The sequence below is a fragment of the Lytechinus variegatus genome, chromosome 13 (genome assembly GCF_018143015.1).
Source record: "Lytechinus variegatus isolate NC3 chromosome 13, Lvar_3.0, whole genome shotgun sequence".
Taxonomy (NCBI): Eukaryota; Metazoa; Echinodermata; class Echinoidea; order Temnopleuroida; family Toxopneustidae; genus Lytechinus; species Lytechinus variegatus.
The window spans coordinates 18,018,381-18,039,500 of record NC_054752.1 but is presented as its reverse complement, the minus strand read 5'-3'; the positions used below and the strand labels follow the sequence as shown (position 1 = coordinate 18,039,500).

The window sequence follows — 21,120 nt, the reverse complement described above, 5'->3', positions numbered from 1 at the left end:
CTTTGAAAATGTTGTTAAAATTTTGAATTTTGATTATTGGTCTCGTTTTTCACATTATAATGAATTTATTGTATGATTGATGTTTGTTTAAATACAATTTTTTTTATTTTTCTCAAGAATCTACATTTAGGCCTATAACTGAGCTTAACATATATATCATGTGTCAAAATTTAAAACTAAACATGGGGTTACGGCAACTCTATGAATACGTGCTTCGCAGTTCATTTCAGCTCTGCTGTTGTCAACTTGGTCATTTACCCTTTAATAATAGAAACGTTGGAATGTAACATTTGTCACGTTTCTCGGCTGGTCATTGATCACCATGGTAACTCGATTCCTCGATCACTGTGATGACTGGTTGTCTCTTGGCGCTTATTTAATTCGCCTTCTGCGAAACCCAAAGGTTTAATCTGTGTTACGTCCATAACCTACTTCGTCTATCTTATTACTGTAGGTGTGCCTTTTCGCTCATCGCCGTGATTTAGTGTTCAGTTGAATTGAATCTTCAGAAAAATGATTGAAAGATGATACACGAAGAAGGTACAGGAGGTCGCGTTTTACTTAGTTTGTATGATAATGAGTTCCATCGGCGAGATAACTCCCCATTTTTTTTTGGGGGGGGGAGGGGGAGGGCAGACAAACGTGTAGCATATTCGGAAAAAATCTTACAATGCTGCAGCGAGCCAGAGAATTGAGCGAACAATTGTTTTGGCCGTTTAAATACAACAATCAGATTTTGTAATATATAGATTTGACTTAATTGCTTTATATCCAGAAAAGAATGTATTATATTTCTCCCTTTTCGTTTCATTTTCTTTACTTATTCTCATTTCTTCTTGGTCGTGGAAATTTTGGAGGTCCGTGGCCACAAAGTCGCCCTCACCTGTACGCTAGTCAGTGTAAAATGTGTTCTGAAACTGTCCTACATTGTACTTACAACCCATGTTCGGCGTACTATTAGGTGAATCATTTATATTTCATCTTAAACTGAAGAAATTTTCAGTGTGTGCTTTTTAGAACTATTATAGAGGCCCTAATACTCGATTTTGCTGTGTTTGCTTTGTTTACTTTTAGTTCCGGCTCTTAATTCTATCACTTATCTTTTATTCCATATGTCCAGTGCCAGTGACATGCCAGAGCATAATGGTGACGGTCTACCCAGAAACTGTCCAGGTAACTGAGGGATCCAGTGCAACTCTCCATTGTAATTATACCATGCCCTCCATTGCCTCAAGCCTAGACCAGGCTCTAAACCAGGACCTAGACCAGGAGCTAGAACCAGAACAGTCTAACCAGGAACAAACGGTCACATGGTTAAAAGATGGCGTCGTCCTTAGGACTTATACCGGTGACCTTGCCATAGTTTCCCAGAGTGGTGGTAGGGTGAGCTTGGTGGCCCCAGCATCGCTGAGGATATCGAGTGTTGTTGATGAGGACAGTGGATCGTACACCTGCATGATTGAGCAACGAGGTCTGATGGGGTCGGCAGCAGCTACTCTTCATGTTCAAGGTAAATACTTCGGAATTCATGTGGTTTTGGATAGTACACTGTGTCACACAGTGTGTTTACAGTGTAGTGGATTATTTGAAGATGTGATTCACACTGTAATAATGTTCAAATTTTAATAGTGTGAAGCTAATTCATGCTGTGTTCCACATGGTGAACACTCTGTGAACACTGTGGGTGACTGGGATTCACAACAGGATTACACTGGGTGACTTGGTTTCACATTGTAAAGTGTAAACACACTGTAGGAGCCTGTTCCACACTGTTGACACACTGTGGGTGACTGGGATTCACAATGGGATCACACCATGGGTGACTGTGTTCCACATTGTGGACACACTGTGGGAGACTGTTCCAAACTTTATGACTGTGTTTTACACTGTGAATACACTGTGGGTCAGTGGGTGTCACAGTGGGATTACATTGAGTGACTGTGTTCCATATTGTAAGCACGCTGTGGTAGCCTGTTCCACACTGTTGATACACTGGAATCACACTACGGAAGACTGTGTTGTACACTGGGTGACTGGGTTCCACATTGTGAACACCCTGTGGGGGACTGTTCCAAACTGGGCAATTTGTTCCACACTGTGAATACACTTTGGGCTAGTGGGTGTCACAGTTGGATTAACACTTAGTGACTGTGTTCCATATTGTAAACACACTGTGGGAGCCTGTTCCACAATGTTGACCCACTGTGGGTGACTGGGATACTGTGTTCCACACTGAACACACTGGGTGACTGTGTTCTACACTGTGAATACACTGTGGGTCAGTGGGTGTCACACTGGGATTACACTGGGCGACTGTGTTCCATATTGTAAGCATGCTGTGGTAGCCTGTTCCACACTGTTGATACACTGGAGTCACACTACGGGAGACTGTGTTTCACACTGTGAACACACTGGGTGACTGTTCCACATTGTGGACACACTGTGGGAGATTGTTTCAAACTGAATGACTGTTCCACACTGTGGACACACTTTGGGTCAGTGGGTTTCACAGTGGAATTACATTGGATGACTGGGACTCACATTGTGGGTTAGTGGGTGTCACAGTGGGATTACACTGGGCGACTGTTCCACATTGTAAACACACTGTGGGAGACTGTTTCAAACTGGACAACTGTGTTCCACACTGTGAACACACTTTTTGTGTCTGTGTTCCACATTGTGAACACCTTGTGTGTCACTGTTCTTTGCAGCAAGGGTAGGGAATGCTAAGCTAAAGGTCCTATTTCATGAGAACTACCAGGGGCATGTGGTATAAACTACTATGGTAACTTTTGATGACTGCATTGTTACCAAAGATACCACAAATAATAATAATAATAATAATAAGGCATTTAGGAACGCTATACATAGTACACTATATCATAGCGTTTACACTGTAGATCAATTTACAAATACTTAAAAAGCTACATCTATCCTGGATACAAGTACGTTTTCAACTGTTTCTTAAATCTATGAAGAGAAGTTTCAGATCTTAATGTCATGGGAAGCTTATTCCATTCTTTTGCCGCAGCAACAGTAAAACTACGTTCACCAGCCTTACTCCGGGTTGTCTGATAGGTTAGTCGAAGATGATCTCCACTAGACCGCAAACCTTCTCGTTTAGGATAATGAACCTGAAGTGCCCCCTTGATATACATTGGTACATGATCATGAAATGATTTATATACATACAAAAGAATCTTAAATAATATTCTTTGTTTAACTGGTAGCCAGTGTAATGCCCTTATTAATGGAATAGCATCATGTCTACGGTCAACTTTGTGAATAATACGTGCTGCCCAGTTTTGCAGACTCTGTAGTCGCCTTACATGAATTTGGGGAACTTCTGCAAGGAGTGCATTACAATAATCGATCCGAGATAGTACATGACTACGTACCGCATGATGACATGCATCTACTGTTATGTACTTTCGTATGCGACATATATTTCTTAATTGAAACCTAACAGATTTACATAAAAAATCAATTTGCTGTGTCATAGACATGTTACTATCCAAATATACACCAAGACTCTTAATTGAAGTGATGGTAAGACTTGGGATGTACCAATATCAATAGAAATATTATCTAACCCACGAAGGTTATATGGTGAACCTACTACCAGAAATTCAGTTTTTGCTTCATTCAGCTTTAGTCTGTTACGATTCATCCATGTGCTGATGTCTGCAACACATACCGAAAGGGTTCTCAATGCAATCTCCAAGCCATGTGCTGCCCTGGGGTCAAAAGATACATAAAGTTGCGTATCATCAGCACATAGATGATAAGACACATTATGAGTTTTGGCAATGTCTGCGATAGGTAGGGTGTATACAGTGTAACCTATCGGTCCAAACACAGAACCTTGGGGAAGGCCGATTGAATTAACAGAAACTAGTGAATGCTTTCCATTTATTTCCACACATGTAGACCAATCATCCAAATAGGTCTGGAACCAGTTTAAAGCTGTGCCCTGGACTCTTATCCGTTTCGAAAGCCGGGTTATCAAAATCTGACGATCTATCGTGTCAAACGCTGCTGATAAGTCTAACGACAGAAGCAAAGTTACTTGACCCTTGTCCATAGCAGACATAATGTCATTCTTCACCTTGATAAGAGCGCTCTCTGTACTATGGTGAGATCTATAGGCAGACTGATGAGGATCCCACAAACTATTTTCCGACATATGATCCGTGAGCCTACGACAAGCAATCTTCTCCAATACCTTCCCAATAAAACTGAGGTTGGATACTGGCCGGTAGTTGGACAGGCAATTCTTGTCATGGCTTGGTTTCTTGAGTAGTGGCCGAATAACTGCTGACCTCAATGAACTTGGAAAGTCGCCAGACTGAAGGGACGAATTTATGATATTCGTCAAAATAGGAAGAAGGTGTGGTAAGTTCTCTTTGAGGAACCATGTGGGTAACGGATCCAGACTGCATGACTTGCTGGTGATCCTAAAATGATCTTCTTCACTTCATCTTCTGTAGCGAGATCAAAGCGTGACAGTGGCTCAAAATCACTTTGACAAATGTCAGTAGCTGGATCCGAATAGGAATGAGGCTGCACATCATCTAGGCTCCTTTGAATCTTTCTTATCTTTTCTTCAAAGAACGAAGAGAATTTATTGGACAGTGCTTCAAGAGAGTCGTAAAAAGGAAGAGCTGGCAACTTCCTGTTCATTAGATAGTCTAAAGTTTTATACAGCTCCTTAACATTACAAGAAGATAAAGCACTCCGATAATAGGCAATTTTCTTTTGACAAATGACATTGGATGACTCACGTTTCATTGCCAGAAAAACTTCACGATCAGCATCAGAACCGGATTTCTTCCACCTTCTCTCAGCTTGTCGTTTTCGTCGGCGTGCTCGATGAATGTCCTCATCATACCATGGCATTCTTCGTCGTACCTGCCGTTCTTTCACAGTAGGCGGAGCAAATGAATCAAGAAGTGACTGAAGAGTGTCCTTATACCATCTGAAACTGGATTCAGCATTCCCATGGTGTGTAAAGTTATATATAGATTCACGCAAGGCTTTTACAAATGATTCCCTGTCAATTATCCTATAGTTCCGCATTGTTTGGAATATCTTCTCTGATTTGGGCATCGGTACGTCAATAAGCAAAGTTATTATAAAATGGTCTGACATTTGTTCATCGGCGACTATACAACTTCGCACAACTGATTCCAACTCAGATGTAAACACTAAATCGAGTGTGTGTCCATGTGAATGAGTTGGACCTGTTACATGTTGTTGAAATCCGGCAGCAGAAGTAGCTCGAAGAAAAGCACTAACATCAGCTTTTGTTGGTAAATCTACATGGAAATTGAAGTCTCCCAACATGAGCACTTTCCCTGGAAGGACAGATATATCAGTTAGGAAACTGTCAAATTCATTCATAAAGTTAGGAAGAGTAAGACCGTTTGAAGCTGAGGGTGGAGGACGATATATCACGATGAGATGTAAGGTTGATGACCCACTGACGATGTGGACATGTTCAAAGGTATCAAACTCAAAAGCTGGTTTTGTGGAGAGTTTCAGTTCCGACCTGGCTATCACTGCGATGCCCCCTCCATTACCAACCTTCCGTGGTGCATTTATGAATATGTACCCAGGTGGAGTACACTCCCCAATTATGACTTGATCATCGTTTTTTAACCACGACTCTGTAATGATAAAAATGTCAATATGATTCTCTAAAATATAGTCGCAAGTATCTTGAGATTTTGATCTCAGTGAACGAGCATTCCACAGACAGACCTTAGCTCCGGAGTTAATGTCAGTGTTTGATCTTGGAACAACAGTAAGATTACTATAATTGATTCCACGCTTCATTCTGTCATTATGGTCTGGTCTATTGGTGATGCGTGTTGGAATGCTTGTAGGTATAAGCTTTTTCCTACCTCCTCTTTTTCCTCTACGAGTTGGTCGCTTATTCCTTATACCTAGAAAACAGACATTCTCCCAAACGTCTAAAGGAAGTTTCTTATATGGAGCCTCAGTGTTCACTCGAAGGAGCTCTTGCCTGCTATAGCTTATCCTATTGTTTGAGGTCTTATCCCGTTCATGACCTTGAATCTTTAAAGAGTTAGATGATTCTTGAGAATTAGGCCCTGGATTGGGGTTAACATCTCCTGCTAATAATATCTCCAGCTGAAGTGTCGCTGTAGTATTCGCATAATATGCAAGACGGATGCCATGGAACTTGGATAGCTTGGGTCTATACTGTATATTATAGATCAAGCCATGTCCAGGCAAAAGCATACAGGGACCAGTGTATGCCTTCAGTCCATTGCCTCCAAGGGTAGACACAATAAGAACAAAAGTGATCAGCCCGGCTGATTCCATTGTCGAGGTGTGGAGTCACTTGCCAAGACAATAAGGATTTGGTCGAGCGCACAAGAATGTCACATACATGCACTATGGTGGATATATGTCCAAGATGTACAAGTTCCTTGCATCCAAGTGCAAAACCTATGTCAGTTCACGATTCCTCAATTCAACATCAAAAACAGTCCAAACTGATCCTAGTTGATCCAGAACCCTTAGTAAGCACAATAGTAACTACCATATAGAACCTTTACTCAAATTAAAATGAATTTGTGACAAAAAGTTACACAGCTAAGGAGAGGGTCTGCCTGCAGAGCGACCACTCGTATTTACAAATGCAGTCATAGGTCCCAGAATGACATCCACATCCCCATTGCATGATTTTTTTTTCTTTTTACATCTACGTAGGCCTACAGTAAAGGCCTACAAATTTCGTAAGGCTCTTTAGTTCATTATACCAATAGAGTATAGAGTTTCAATATTATATGAGACATGCAAACTTTGCTCATCCATAATTGATTCACATCTTTGACTGCCTTACAGGGTATCACTTGTAAGCTGTGCAGGTTTGTACTTGTAATGTCAAATGAATTTACTGAACATTAAATGAATAGGGACTGGGGTACAAACATGACCAATAAGATGGTCTTGACATTTAAAAGGTGTAATTTATAGAAATAGGGGAGTTATTTTTGCTGTGCATATTATATGAGCTGAAGTATCATGCATATCTGCTTTTCATCTGTAGTACCGTTATTATTCAAATAATCTCTTTTGTGTTCATATCCATTATATTCACTTGTCCTTTAGTCAGTGCATTTCATATTTAGGTAGTATTCTGTATGTGTATCTGTCTCTTTTTCATCCACAGAAATTGATAAATGTAAAATCTTTATTTAATTCTTGCATCAAATATATTATTTAACGCTGGGATGGTGCCAGGGCCTTTTACTTTGTATAAGGGGGGAGGGGGGGGGGCAAGATGACAGGAAATTTATGTCTTATTTATTTCTCCATTGAATTATATTAGAGTTTTCTAGAATTACATGTACACTCCCACACCCCTCTCTCTCATATACCCTTCTTCTTGTTTCATTGTTTTTCTACCTTTTCATGTTTCTTCTATTTCAATAGTTGAAAAATCATAGGGAAATGCGAGGTCACCTCCTGCCCCCTTCTCTGGTACTGCCCCTGTACACATGATAATTCTCAAGGGCGTAGGCTGGGGGGTGCACTGGGTGCACGTGCACCCTCCTGCTGGGGCAGAGGAGTTCCGACACTGGCAAGCAAAATGAAATTTGTACCCCTTCTTGTGCTGTCAACGTCTGATTTTCCAAACTTAAGTTCCACCTCCCCAAGATGTGCATCTCCATACCACTTTAGTTTCACCTCCCCATAATGTGCACCTCCCCATGCTCAAACCAGCCTATGCTCCTTGATTCTGTGCATGTAACTCCATGACTATATGGCTATGATGTATAAAATGTAGAAAGGGAAGTCATGCAACATGTATTTAAATGTTCTTAGTAATTCATATATCATATGGCTATTTTTTATATAGAGAGAGTAGAGTCATGCAACATGTATTTAAATGCTTCTTATTAATTCATATCAGACACACTTTATGGAACAGGGAAAGGTAAGATCATCGTTGTCTGTGTTTTCATTTTCCTTATAAGTGTCTGTTATATATGATTTGCAGGAAAAAAATAACCCCATGCTTTCTAGATAAGTTTCTTATCATTTTTTACTGACTTTCACTACATAGTTCTGAAGAATTTTTTTTTGATTGGCTATTTTCAGTGTCCCCATGCATTATCTGTACATTACACGTAATAACACTGTAAACTAAGCTGAAAAACACACACCCAAGTCCCAAAACTAGCCTGGCTGTCATAGAATCTAATTAATTTTATATCATGGGAGAAAGGATTAGCCTTTGATTTCACCTAGTTGCAAAGCAGTCATGCACAAATGATTACGACTCATTAAATGCGATCATTAAAGAATACATGTTACTCGAAGAGTTGTAATACTTGTGATCATAATTTCTTATTTTTATTTTTCCAGAGATGAGATGATATCCCCTTATTTGATGTACAATTGTGATGCTTCTCGATGGGTTTTATCCATTTTGACAGGAAATGTTAGATGAGCCAAGCCATGTCCAAAAGTCAATTAAATTCAATGCAGCGATTAGTCGGGCATTCATTCATCCAAAACATTTGAAGAATAAGTAATAACAATCGTAATACTAAGAATTATATCAAATGACATGATGCCATCTCATCTCCCAAAATAACCCCAAAGAAATAAGTTTTGGGCACGGAAGCATTATGCTTTATAGATTCAATTCATTGGCACATACATTTATATGATATAGATTGTTTATGTTGTAAGGTTTTGGAAAACTTAATTTCTAATTTTCTTATCTAGGGTGACTCTTAGGACTCTTGAATTTAAATTCTTAAAGCAGTTTAGGACGTATACTTTCAATCTAGACACATTTCTAACTGACCAAGGGGTATTTTATGTATATTTCAAATTATCCAGCAATATTTCATTTTATGCTATGCCATTTGATTATTATTTTTTAAATTTCAATCTAAATTATGATTTGGCAAAGATTCTCTTTCTTCGATCCTCTCCCTCTATAATCCATCTTTCTCACCCTTTCTCTCTCCTTTCCTCTTTGTCTATTTTATTCTTTTTTTTCTCTCTCTATCTCCGTCTCCTTAATTCCCCCCTCTCTCTCTCCATATCTCCCTCCATCTCTCTCTCTTCACGACTCGTTATTTTCGTTTACTCATTCACGAAACTGGTGATTTTTTTAAGTCACAAATCATCTTTACTATATCTATTTTGTGTTTTTGTTGCATTTGAAACTTTCTGAATATTTTTTTTTATTTTTATCAATGTTATTTTTTATATATTTCCTTTGTTGCTTGCACACAGGCAAACAATTATAATTTGCATTTTTTAAAATTTTGTATCGTTGCAATTGTTAAGACAAGCTGGGTGTACAGACTTTAATCCGAAGAATGGCCATACAAGCTGTAAAGAAATTCTTCTCCAATAACAAATTGATTTGAATTAACAGAGAAGAATCAAGAGAAGTATGACAATGAAAATATTTTCAAGAAGGGTTGATCATTACTTGATATTTAATTTTTTTTCACTCAATAATAACTTTTATCTAAAACACTTTATTATTGAGATTGGATTTGAGTGGCCTCATATAATTTCAAAAGAAATGATCCATATTATTACATATGAAATGGTATACTAATATTATTCATGATCACAAATTACTATGGGACTTTGACAGATATACATGCACATGGGATCTACATGTACACAGTATGCACTGCTACCTTTTTATGATTAGACATTCGTTGTATTTGAATAAAAGCCTTATTAAAGACAATTAGAATTATGATTTTAGATGAAAGGTGTTATTCTACTTGCATTGTTTATCATTGTTTTTTAATTTTATGTGTACATGTATGTACTTTCAATGAAATTTTTCCTTTGTTTTTGTATTTCTGTTGTCTTTGCCTTAATAATATTTAGTCAACGAAGTTGGTAGCAACAACAAACACTTCACAGCAAATATGTTTAATTTGATATACATTGTGTATATGTATAGGGTGTGTTGTCAACAGTATGTTTTATTTACATATCAGATTTTATTTTCTCATACAATTATGTGATGCTGATTTTGACAGGTGAAATTCAATATAAATGTAAATACTTTTTTTTTTTTGGGGGGGGTTATGTACATTTCCAACATACCAATTATCTATTCATCTTGTGATATTCTGTCAATGATTCGTTATTTTAATCATTAGACTTTAATCGATTTCAGTTTTAGAGAAACTAGGATTGATTGTTGAATCTTGTGGATGACTTGGACAAAATTCAATGGCGCAAATATACTCTTGAATTTTGTTTGTCAAAACACATTCCAGATTAGGCATATTGAATGAAAATACTTTTGATATCATGTATCATGTCCTCAATCCAAAACCTAAGTGAATAAGTCAGGTTCATCAAAGCATTGAAGGTATGCACCAAATATTAATTTGCTTAATAGACCAGACCTGTCCATGTAAGAATGAATAAAGTTTCTAATGTTGATTACATGACAAGCTTACCTTGAATTGAATTTGATATCATACCATGGCAGTGAAAGCATTGTCCATAGCCAAGTCCGACGACTTTGAACAAAATACAGTTTGATTTTAATAAATACTCATGCAAATTCGGCTGGGGAAGCCCCATTACACATGGATTTCTGTTATTCATTGATAATAAGAAAAGGTAAATTCCTGTACGTTTTTAATTTTGTATCTTCTTTGCAATAGACTGACATGTACACTTTGATTTCAGGAAATAATTGGAAGAATTGTCTTATCTTTCCCCTGTAGGGAGACTTCCTGTTCTCTTGGGTCACAAAGGCCGTTCTGAGGCAAGTTTCCTGGCAGGAGAAACACTACGGTTACAGTGTAAAGGGTCATATCCACTTCACTGGACCTATCATACAGGAATTGATCACAGTAAAATCTCCATCAGGTCTAAGCTTACCCCTATACCAGGTACGCCTACACCAGGAAAATTTATTCCTGTACTCAGTAAACTTACTTGATACCAAGTAATCTCACTGTTATCACAAGTCTCCTTTACCAGGTGAGCTTATGTGTAATATTATACCAGGTAAAAGCCAGCTTACCTCGCTCCTTTGCCAGCTTACCTGACACTCTTATGCAGGGTAACAACATCTCCAGACAAGATAGCCTAACCCCCAGCTGTATACTGAGAGATTTTACTCCTGTAACAGGTAATCCTACCTCTATACCAAGTAACCCTACTCCTATACCAGTTAATCCTACCAATATACCAGGTACTCTTACCCCTATACCAATTTATCCTTCCCATATATCCAATATCCTGCCCTATATCACATAACCCTATCTCAATACCAGGTAACCCTACTCCTATAACAGGCAATCCTACCCCTATACCAGGTAATCCTGCTCCTATACCAGGTAACCCTACCCCTATACCAGGTAATCCCATATATCAGATAATCCTGCCCTATACCACATAACCATACCCTTATACCAGGTAATCCTACTCCCTATACTAGGTAACCCAACTCCTGTACCAGGTAATCCTGCCCCTATACCAGGTACTCTTTCCCCTATACCAAGTAATCCTTTCCATATATCAGGTGATCCTGCCTTATACCACATAGCCCTATCTCTTGACCAGGTAACCCTACCCCTATACCAGGTAACCCTACCCCTATACCAGGTAATCCTTCCCATATATCAGATAATCCTGCCCTATACCACATAGCCCTACCCTTATTCCAGGTAATCCTACTCCCTATACTAGGTAACTCTACCCATATATCTGGTAATCCTTCCCCTATACCAGGTAATCTTACCCCTATACCAGGTAATCCTACCCCTATACTTGGTAATGCTTCCCCAATACCAGATAATCCTACCCCTATACCAGGTAATCCTTCCCCTATACCAGATAATGCTTCCCCTATACCAGGTAATCCTACCCCTATACTAGGTAATGCTTCCCAATACCAGATAATCCTACCCTTTACCAGGTAATCCTTCCCCTATATCAGGAAATCCTTCCCCTATGCCACTTAGCCCTAACCCTATATCCGGAACCATACTCCTTTCAGGAAACCCTACTCCTATAACAGGTAATCCTACCCTTATATCAGGTAATCCTTCCCATATATCAAGTAATCCTACCCTTATACCAGGTAATCCTACCCCTATACCAAGTAATCCTACCCCTATACCAGGAATCCCTACTCCTATATCAGGTAATCCTACCCCTATACCAGGTAATCCTACTCCTATATTAGTTAATCCTACCCCTATACCAGGTAATCCTACCCCTATGCTAAGTATTCCTACCCCTATACCAGGAATGCCCACTCCTATACCTCATACCCCTTCTCCTATATCAGGAATCCCTACTCCTTTATCAGGTAATCTTTTTTCTTTGTCTCACATCATGCAATACTTATGTTGATTACATAATACGAGCATCAACATTTTTAAAATCAGCCTTGAAAAATCTTATTAATTGGTCTATATCATTTTTTTTCTTGGTGGCACAGATACCATTGTTTCTTGATATAAGAAAAAGAAAGTTTTGGTTGAATTGGTAATATTTGCATTTTGTCAATATTATTCAAAGTTTATATGAAAGGTTAGGCAAACAGTATTTGAGATACAATCAGTCCAAAGCATGGACACTAGCCCGGGGGGGGGGGCACTCAGTATATAATGCATAGTGGGTATGTGCCGCGGAGGGACCCCCATTTTCACACTCAAATTTCCGTTCCAAGGCATAGCATTTTTGGCTTGTTGAGAAAAAGAACAAAGAAAGCCGCTCCAAGGCATAGCATTTTCTTTTTATCGAGAAAAAAGAAGAGAGAAATCCGCTCCAAAGCTTCGCATATTTTTCGTTACGCCGCTCCGATCGCATTGAATGAGCCGCAATTTTGGTGAAAAGCGGCCGCAGAGCCCCCCCCGGCGGAGGCACTGATCTCTCCCTAGGGGAGAGATCAGTGGGCGGAGGCCGCGCTAGCTGCATCATGCACACATGACCGTATTAACTCTATGATGCATACGCACTCACGCGCTGGCGATCCGTTCCAAGGACCCCCGTTTTCACAAACATTTGTAGTTCCGAAGCCCGTTCCGAGGACCCTCCTTTTTACAATAAGCCCGCTCCAAGGCCCCCGTTTTTTGTCTCGCCTGCGGCACACCCCCACCACTTTTTTGGTCGAGTGCCCCCCCGGGGACACTAGACAGTATTCCAAACCATGGACCTACTAGTAGGTCCATGTCCAAACTCCAAATAACCTTTTCAATACTTGCTGTTATTATGTGACTTTGGGAGGTAGAATGACATTGGTAGCTTCATTTCATTTGGAAAGTGAGTGTCCTTGGAGAATGACAGCAATTCCCAAATGGCCATCTTAATAATCATAAACGCAAGAGAGGTTGGATTTATAGCTAGTTATTGCAACTCGTTTGTCTGTAACCTGACCCCCTGCTAACCCTTATTGGGTTTGACACAGCCGCTCAACAGCTGACGGTAGTACACAGCATGCTGTTAATGAAAGCGATATGTTGGAGCATTTAATGGATGTGACGGCTGTCCCTTCTGTTAAAAGTTCTGATCTTCCCAACTGCCATTTGTACACGTCTTTCTGAGAAATATGATGAGTGGGAGCTAACTAGGTCAAATAGATGAAAACAAGCTTATCCCATGATGAAGTTGTGGAGCCAGGATATTAACAGGAGGGGTAGCGACACAGAAGGGACAGGAGCCCAGGGGTGGGGTAATCAACCCCTGCAATTTTTAAACTAGTGAAATATGGAGACAAAAGGGAAAAAGGAGGGAGGAAGGGAAGAAAGAAGGGATAAGTTTATAAACAGGAGATGTCAGTCTTGGCAATTAATGTACATGCAACTCTATGATACACCTATAAATTCAATTGGGAGGTATATGACATCACCATCAGGCCATTTTCCCCCACCCCATTAAAATATCCTGGCGCCGCCCCTTACTAGGGGACTGATATTAATGTTGTGCATCATTGGTTACAGAATTGGACCTTTGGGATTAGTGGACTTCTTCGATGTGTCATATTTCAATTTCCTCTTTATAGTAATCCCTTTTCTCCATGGTTACTTACTGAACAAATTGAGTGAATACTAAAAAGGGATAGGTTCAGGTGCACATAACTGTTTTCATCAGATGTATGATTTCCGGAATATTCCTTTGGCATCTTACTTCTTCATTTCCAGATACGTATGAAATCACAATACTCCTGATATAATAATAATTATAGCGCTTTATCAATCTACTACTGTTCAAAGCGCTTCACAATTATTATTACCCGGTCACTGGATTCATAGCATTCCAAGCAGCCTGTTAGGCGCAAACTTGCTAAACCAACCACAATGACGGTTGTTTCCTACCGGTACCCAATTAGCACCTGGGTGAGAGTGGGAAAGTGTGGATTGACGCCTTGCCAAAGGGCGCTAGGCCATGGTGGGATTTGAACACACGACCCTCTGATTACAAGGCGAGAGTCAGAAACGCTACACCACGGCGCTTCCACCATGATATGTATATAGGATATGATTTTTTTTTAATTGATTCATTGTTCCAGCTTTTGATGATAATAAAAACATGTGAAACTACATAGTTGAATTGTATATTGAAAAAAGATACATGGAAAACCCAAGATTAATGAAACTTTGAGGAAGAAAATAACAAGTAAGAAATTTATGAGCATTTGAGTAATGAGATCACTTAAGCTGTGGAGATCATACCATTGGCAATGTGACCAAGATGTGCAATGCCATTAAAAAAATCCCATCAGTACTTTTGTACATATTTCACTTAAATGTTATCATGTAATAAATCTTTTGCAATAGGCTTACTATTGTTTTTTTATGGGAGGACGTGTTTAATGAGAGATCACCTCTACACCATTTCACAATGATGTCAATATAACACATGTTTAGAGGACTCAGACCATGTCTTACATCAAGTGAAATAACAATATAGGCCTAATAAGCAGTTTTCTATTTGAGATCACCAACATTCTTGTACACTTGTGTTGTGCAAATTTTTAAGTTATGTGACTTTAGTTTCTACCCATAATTCCGCTAGAAAGAATAAAGTGCCACTCCATGTGTTCACAGTGTAGACTTTGTGAAGGTTGTGGTTCACATTGTTAAAATTGCGTAAGTGTGGGTTTTCACACCACTGTTTGAAGAGTGGACTCATTGATTCAAAACAGTGGACTCATTAATAAAATAGCATATTTAGCCATGGCAACCATGGCTATCTCTACAGTGTGAGATTTCACACTGTGGATGCCTCTACAGTGTGAGTTTTCACACTGGATACCTCTCATGTGTGGGTTTTCACACTGTGGATACGTCTACAGTGTGGATTTGCACACTTTTTCACACCTCTTCAGTGTAAATGTTTGCATTGTAAACACCTGTAAAGTGAGATTTCACAGTGTATTCACATCATAGTGGACTATTTATGTGAAGAGATTCGAAGATGTAATTCTCATTTGTTAAATTCTCTAATTCAACCGTGTGAAGACAATTTTACACTTTGGAAATGCACCTTTGCAGTGTGAGTTTTCACACTTTGGAAACCTCTACAGTGTGAGATTTCACAGTGTATTCACAACATAGTGGATTATGTGTATGTGAAGATATAATCCACATTGTTGAATGCTTCAATTCAACAGTGTGAAGACAATTTTGCACTGTGGACATGCACCTCATGAATGTTTACACTGTGGCCACTTCGTGAGTGTGAATTTTCACACTGTGGATGCCTCTACAGTGCAATTTTCACACTGGATACCTCTCAAGTGTGGGTCTTCACAATGTGGATACCTACACAGTTTGAGTTTTCTCACTGTGGACACCTTTTTAAGTGTAAATGTTTACCTCTACAGTGCGCGATTTCACAGTTTATTAATTTATATCACAGTGGACTATGTGAAGATGCAGTTCACATTGTTAAAATCTCAAATTCAACAGTGTAAATATAATTTTGCACTGTGTTCCACATTGTTCCTTTCATCAGTGCATGCTCGCTTTAAGATTATATCTTGGGTCAAATTTTTCTCTATCTAATCTGGATTTTTCATCACTCGTTTAGAATCATCCTCTTGGAACGAGAGTAGTGTGCTGGTAATCATCAATGCAACAGCCTCGGACTCCGGATATTTCACCTGCTCGCATACCCATGACAGTCAAGACTTTTCCAGGGAAATATATGTATATATTAATGCCACCGGTAAGTTTGAACGTTAAGCCCTTTCATGCATGGACACATTTAACTGAATTGAATGTGTGTCAACTCATTTTATCAGTTATTATTTTATCGTTTACATCAAGCATTCACTTCTATAAAGATTTGCATGTTTTATCAATACAAAATATCTTGAATTCAACTTCTTTATATGAAGATTATGAAGAATATTGTTAAAACAAAATACGATTTTTGATATCATCAGTGATTTAACGAATCGGCATAAACCTCAGCTGGTCTCAAAAACACATGATAATCACGTTCAAAGTTAGGATGTTTTTCAAATGATCATAACTTTGTGCTTTGAAAGAAACCAGAATGTTCAATTATTTGTACCTATTTAGAGCATACAATCTATCCATTTAACCATGTTTTGTGCCAAATCGTGAAATCATTCAATGCATACGCACAACATATAGGTCAGGTTATTGACCTCTGTGCACCATTCTAGAGACTTTATAGTACAGAATGAATAATTTAAGCCATTTTGTAAAATCAAAGTAGAGGCTTGTTCTGGTTTCGTGCAAAAATTAGATATGCTCTTATTCTTTGAACAATAACAAGTTTGATCTTAAATTGTATAACTATATAGAGTTAGTGACAGGCTTTCAGAATATGAAAAAAACTCAATTTTGAAAATTTGACTAAAAGTTAGTTTTCTGCCGGTTCGTAGAATCACTGACGATATAAAGAAATGGGATTACCGGTCAGACAACAGGTTGTTATAGCCTACATATGTAGACATGTGCTTGCGAAACATTTGGATGTGAAGTTCTCCTTAATAAAATCTATTAACTTGCATTAAAGACAAATTTACAATATATGTGATGTTCAAACTATTGCCCATTAGGAGTTTTTAATGAAGAATATGGCACTTAAATCATTCAGAACTTTCTTGGGAATTTGACTCAAACAGTATAAAACCATCATTTAATGAAGAAAGTAAGCATAAGGAGCATACACTTGCAAGCCTTGCGGGAGAGTTATGGGTGATTGCCCGCAAGTCACCCGCAACTAAGTTTTGAGCATGTTCAAACTTTTCTGCATGCAAATCAGACTTGCATGTGCTTCTACAGGCAACTGCGTGTGAGATACTGTCATTGCGGGTGACCTGCGGCAACTTGCAGGTAACAAATATAGTTGCCCGCAACTCACCTGCAAGGCTTGCACGTAACAATGAGACAGACCCTCAAACAGAGACGTGACAATTTTTGTTTGCCATATTTTTTTTTAGCACAGCCAAACCTTTGCCTAAATTAAGCCTGACTTCTGAATATGGGCCTACATGTATGTCACTAAATAAAAATGCAAAGATTTATCTTCAACTCAGACCAGAACAGAAGATCCTCTCTCTGGGATCAAGTCCTCATTTAATCAATTTCTTACTAAAACTTCTCTTTGTTAACAGATGCCAACAGTTTATTCTTGCCAAGTGACATCACCAATATCACCCTGTACGCCCTGGACCCCTTTGTTCTGCCATGTCGCGTCTCAATACCCTCATTTGATGTGAATATTATCCTGGCGAATGGTGATGCGGTACCGCAGGATGAATTACCTCCTTACAGTGATAGGGTGGGGTTTAGCGTGAGTGGCGAGGATGCATACAAGTATGAAGGTAGCGTGGCCTGCGTAGCCGTATTCGATGGATCGCAAGTGGAGCAGACATACCTCGTGCAGATAATAAGTAAGTTGAAACACAAGACACTTCACTGATAGTGGCGTATCTAGGGAGAGGTAGAGGGGCATAGTCCCAGAAGTGAGAAAAAAGCAAAACTTAAAGAAAAGTATTAAAAATGTAAATAAAAATGTTTAACAAAAGACAAGATAAGAACGAAAGAGAGGATTTTTTAAAGTTTTGATTTGATAAACAACTAAAGAACCTACCAACGTCGAATCTTGGAAGGAAGTGCTCAACTGGGCAGAACTTTTCCTGTTTTCAAAGGTTTTATAAGAGTTGTGTTCCATTACATGAAATAATCTGTGACTAACACAGGAAATTTGTTCCAATTTCATTACTAATATCCATATATTTTTTGGCAATAAAGTCTCCATAGTTACATTTATGTTGAAATATAACGAGTGATCCATAAGGCAAGCTTGCATTAGTGGCTCTACTCACAATAATTATTGATCACCAATAAAAATTTTCCTTTAATCTGTTTCAATAAAAGTTTTTATCCTTTGGAATGATCTACCCCATGAATTTAAACAGGGCAAATCACTTAATATCTTTAATTACAAACTTAAATCCCAACTCCCAAAGAACTTTCTGTATTCAGTTTAATCACCTATGGCTTGTTCTAGTTTTTTTTTCTTCTCTATTTTAATTATTCATATCTCATATGTTAATGTATTTTCTACCACTTCAATTTGCTAAGAATAGGGTAAATCTTTTAACTTCTTTTGACCCACCACATTTTTATTTTGTATTCTCTATATTTGTCCTTTGTTTATCTGCTGTACATGTATATAGATTATATTTCGTTTTATGGCAATGTGGAAAATAAACTGTAAACTTTGAACAATAAGCTTTTCCAAAGGCAAATCACAACTTAATGGGATTTACTTTATTTGGTGCCAATTAGTGAGAGTGGGCTGAAAGGTTTAATGGACTCAATTGCATGTTAGCAGTATATTCCTGAGTGAATACTGTCCGAAATGCATTTGTACATGTAATGTGATTATAAATGGAGTTCTTCCCGCCATCCTCCCTTTAGGAAAACCCATCATTGTGAATTCAACTCAAGACGTCACAATCCCAGAATACACTACACTCACCCTGGTGTGTGAGGGCGCCCTCCCACTTATATGGGTCCACGAGCTCCCTGACATGGAAATAGATATCCTCATCTCCACATTAAGGCGACCAAATGGAGACTTGTATTACAGGAGTATCTTGAATATAGAAAGCGCGACGTACGGGAACACAGGGTATTTTTCCTGCTTCTACCTGCGATACATCAATGTAAATGATCTTTCTCTAAGAACATCTGTCTACGTCTTTGTCAGCAGTTATGGTTAGTACTTTTTTTTCTCACCCTTTTCTCAGGGAAGTTAACTCTTACCATGCAAAGGGTGTCTCTTTTCAAGATTGTTATAAATCGTGAGAAAGGCTTGCTTTTTGTAGAACGTTTGGTAAGTGGCTTACTCAGGACCATTATAGGCGGTTTCAAACCGCCTCGATCACAAGAATCCCCGTTAAATTACGAGAACTTTTTAAGGCTAAAAAATACCCGTTAATTATTCCTGCATTCAGACCGCCCCGAAACACATCCTTCGGGATAAGTTCCCGAAGTTACAAGCATGCGCAGTGTGGTCTGATAAGCAGGCAAGGCGGGAGATTCAAAATCACTAGCCCAGCAGCCACCCACGCCGCCGCGCCCAACGACACGCTGGGCTAAAAGTTCCCGTAATTTGCTTTCACATCGCCAAAATACCTACGACCTTGGAAAAATCCCCACGAAAGTTCTCGTAATTTCGCCAAGTACCTACTATTTAGCGGGTATTTTCTTTCGGGGAAATTACGCGTAGTTTGCTTTCACATTACCAAAATACCTGGTATTTTCTGATCGGGGTAAATTTCCCGATCAGAGAATACCTGGAACTGGCGAACTTCGAGGCGGTCTGAAACCACCTAATGTGATTACATTAGGTCAAGGAATTGCAAAACCTCATCCTTTGTGAAAAGAGCCTTGGTGAAACCGGAGTCTGCCTTTTGGGAATTTAGCCCTTTAATCTACCGATGTTCAGGTCAACTTACCAGGCACTTCATGACAAGCGTCCTTCATAAGCCTGAGTCGAATCGATTTTAAAATCGGTGTTCGATCGATGTCATCGAACACCGGTGCAGATTTTGCAAAATCGGTGCATCGAAAAAAAAAAAAAAGGCCGGCCGATTCGTTTGGTTTACACAATCAATCATCAAAATATCAGCAATGTCCAACTTTACTACTACTTACTTGATTTCTATTGCCCCCAAAATGAAACTGATTGAGTAATTATGATGCTATTCACCATTAATTTGAAGTTTATTTCGATCATAGTTCGAGTCTTACTCGTCTGCTCGTGCCGAGATAATTTATGCACGATGAATTCATGAATGGAATTAGTCATGGCCATCGATCGTGCATGCGCAGTACTGTTCTTTAATCAAACCAGAAAATGGCCGGAAATTTACGCGATCAACGTAAAATAAATCTTGCTTTCATGAACAATATTAATATCATGACCATAGAACATTATTTAATCGTAATATTTAACAATAATTTGCATTTATATGATAATCATTAATAGAAATTTAGAGCTTGATGTGAAACGTTTGTATTTCGTTTCAATTTTCAATGGCGGACATCTCATGACGATCGACTTGACTTCTTGAGTCGAGCTAGTGCACTTGTCTAAAAAAATAATCATCACGTCAGGATTGATTCTCGAACACTGTACATGCAAAAACTCTGTTCAAGTTCGTAATATCACCATATAATAACATTTTACATGACAAAACAGAGAAAATTGCGTTTGATTTTTTTTCCCATCAATTTGAAGCTAGTTTGTGCCCAACTTTGGGCTCTGATTTCATGAATGGGAAAATGTCATACGTCATCGAACACGCATGCGTATTGTACTTATTTTCTCGGAGCTTGGAGGAGACATCCAGAAATGGAATCATAGAAATAATCCCAGTATTAATTCTTCCATATGAACATAACATACTTTGCTGACATCGTCAATATTCTTAGTATGACCATAAAATCTTGTTAAATCGTAATAATTTAGATGAATTTAGGGCTCGATTCGAACCATTCATATTTATTTTGATCGCATTGAATAGCAATTCAAATAACCATCCAGAGAAAATTACGTATTTATTCCCATAAATTT

At 38.7% G+C, this 21,120-nt stretch overlaps 1 protein-coding gene across 1 annotated transcript in view; it reads left to right on the top strand.

The window, feature by feature from the left end:
• Positions 1 to 524: 524 nt before the first annotated feature.
• Positions 525 to 21,120, top strand: part of LOC121426679 (vascular endothelial growth factor receptor 1-like) — a 42,574-nt gene continuing 21,978 nt past the window's right edge. Inside the window, exons 1-6 of the mRNA XM_041623053.1 lie at positions 525 to 540; positions 1,121 to 1,510; positions 10,764 to 10,931; positions 16,084 to 16,221; positions 17,645 to 17,923; positions 18,957 to 19,256. Coding sequence (XP_041478987.1) covers positions 525 to 540; positions 1,121 to 1,510; positions 10,764 to 10,931; positions 16,084 to 16,221; positions 17,645 to 17,923; positions 18,957 to 19,256 — 1,291 coding nt within the window. The remainder of the gene's footprint in view (positions 541 to 1,120; positions 1,511 to 10,763; positions 10,932 to 16,083; positions 16,222 to 17,644; positions 17,924 to 18,956; positions 19,257 to 21,120) is intronic.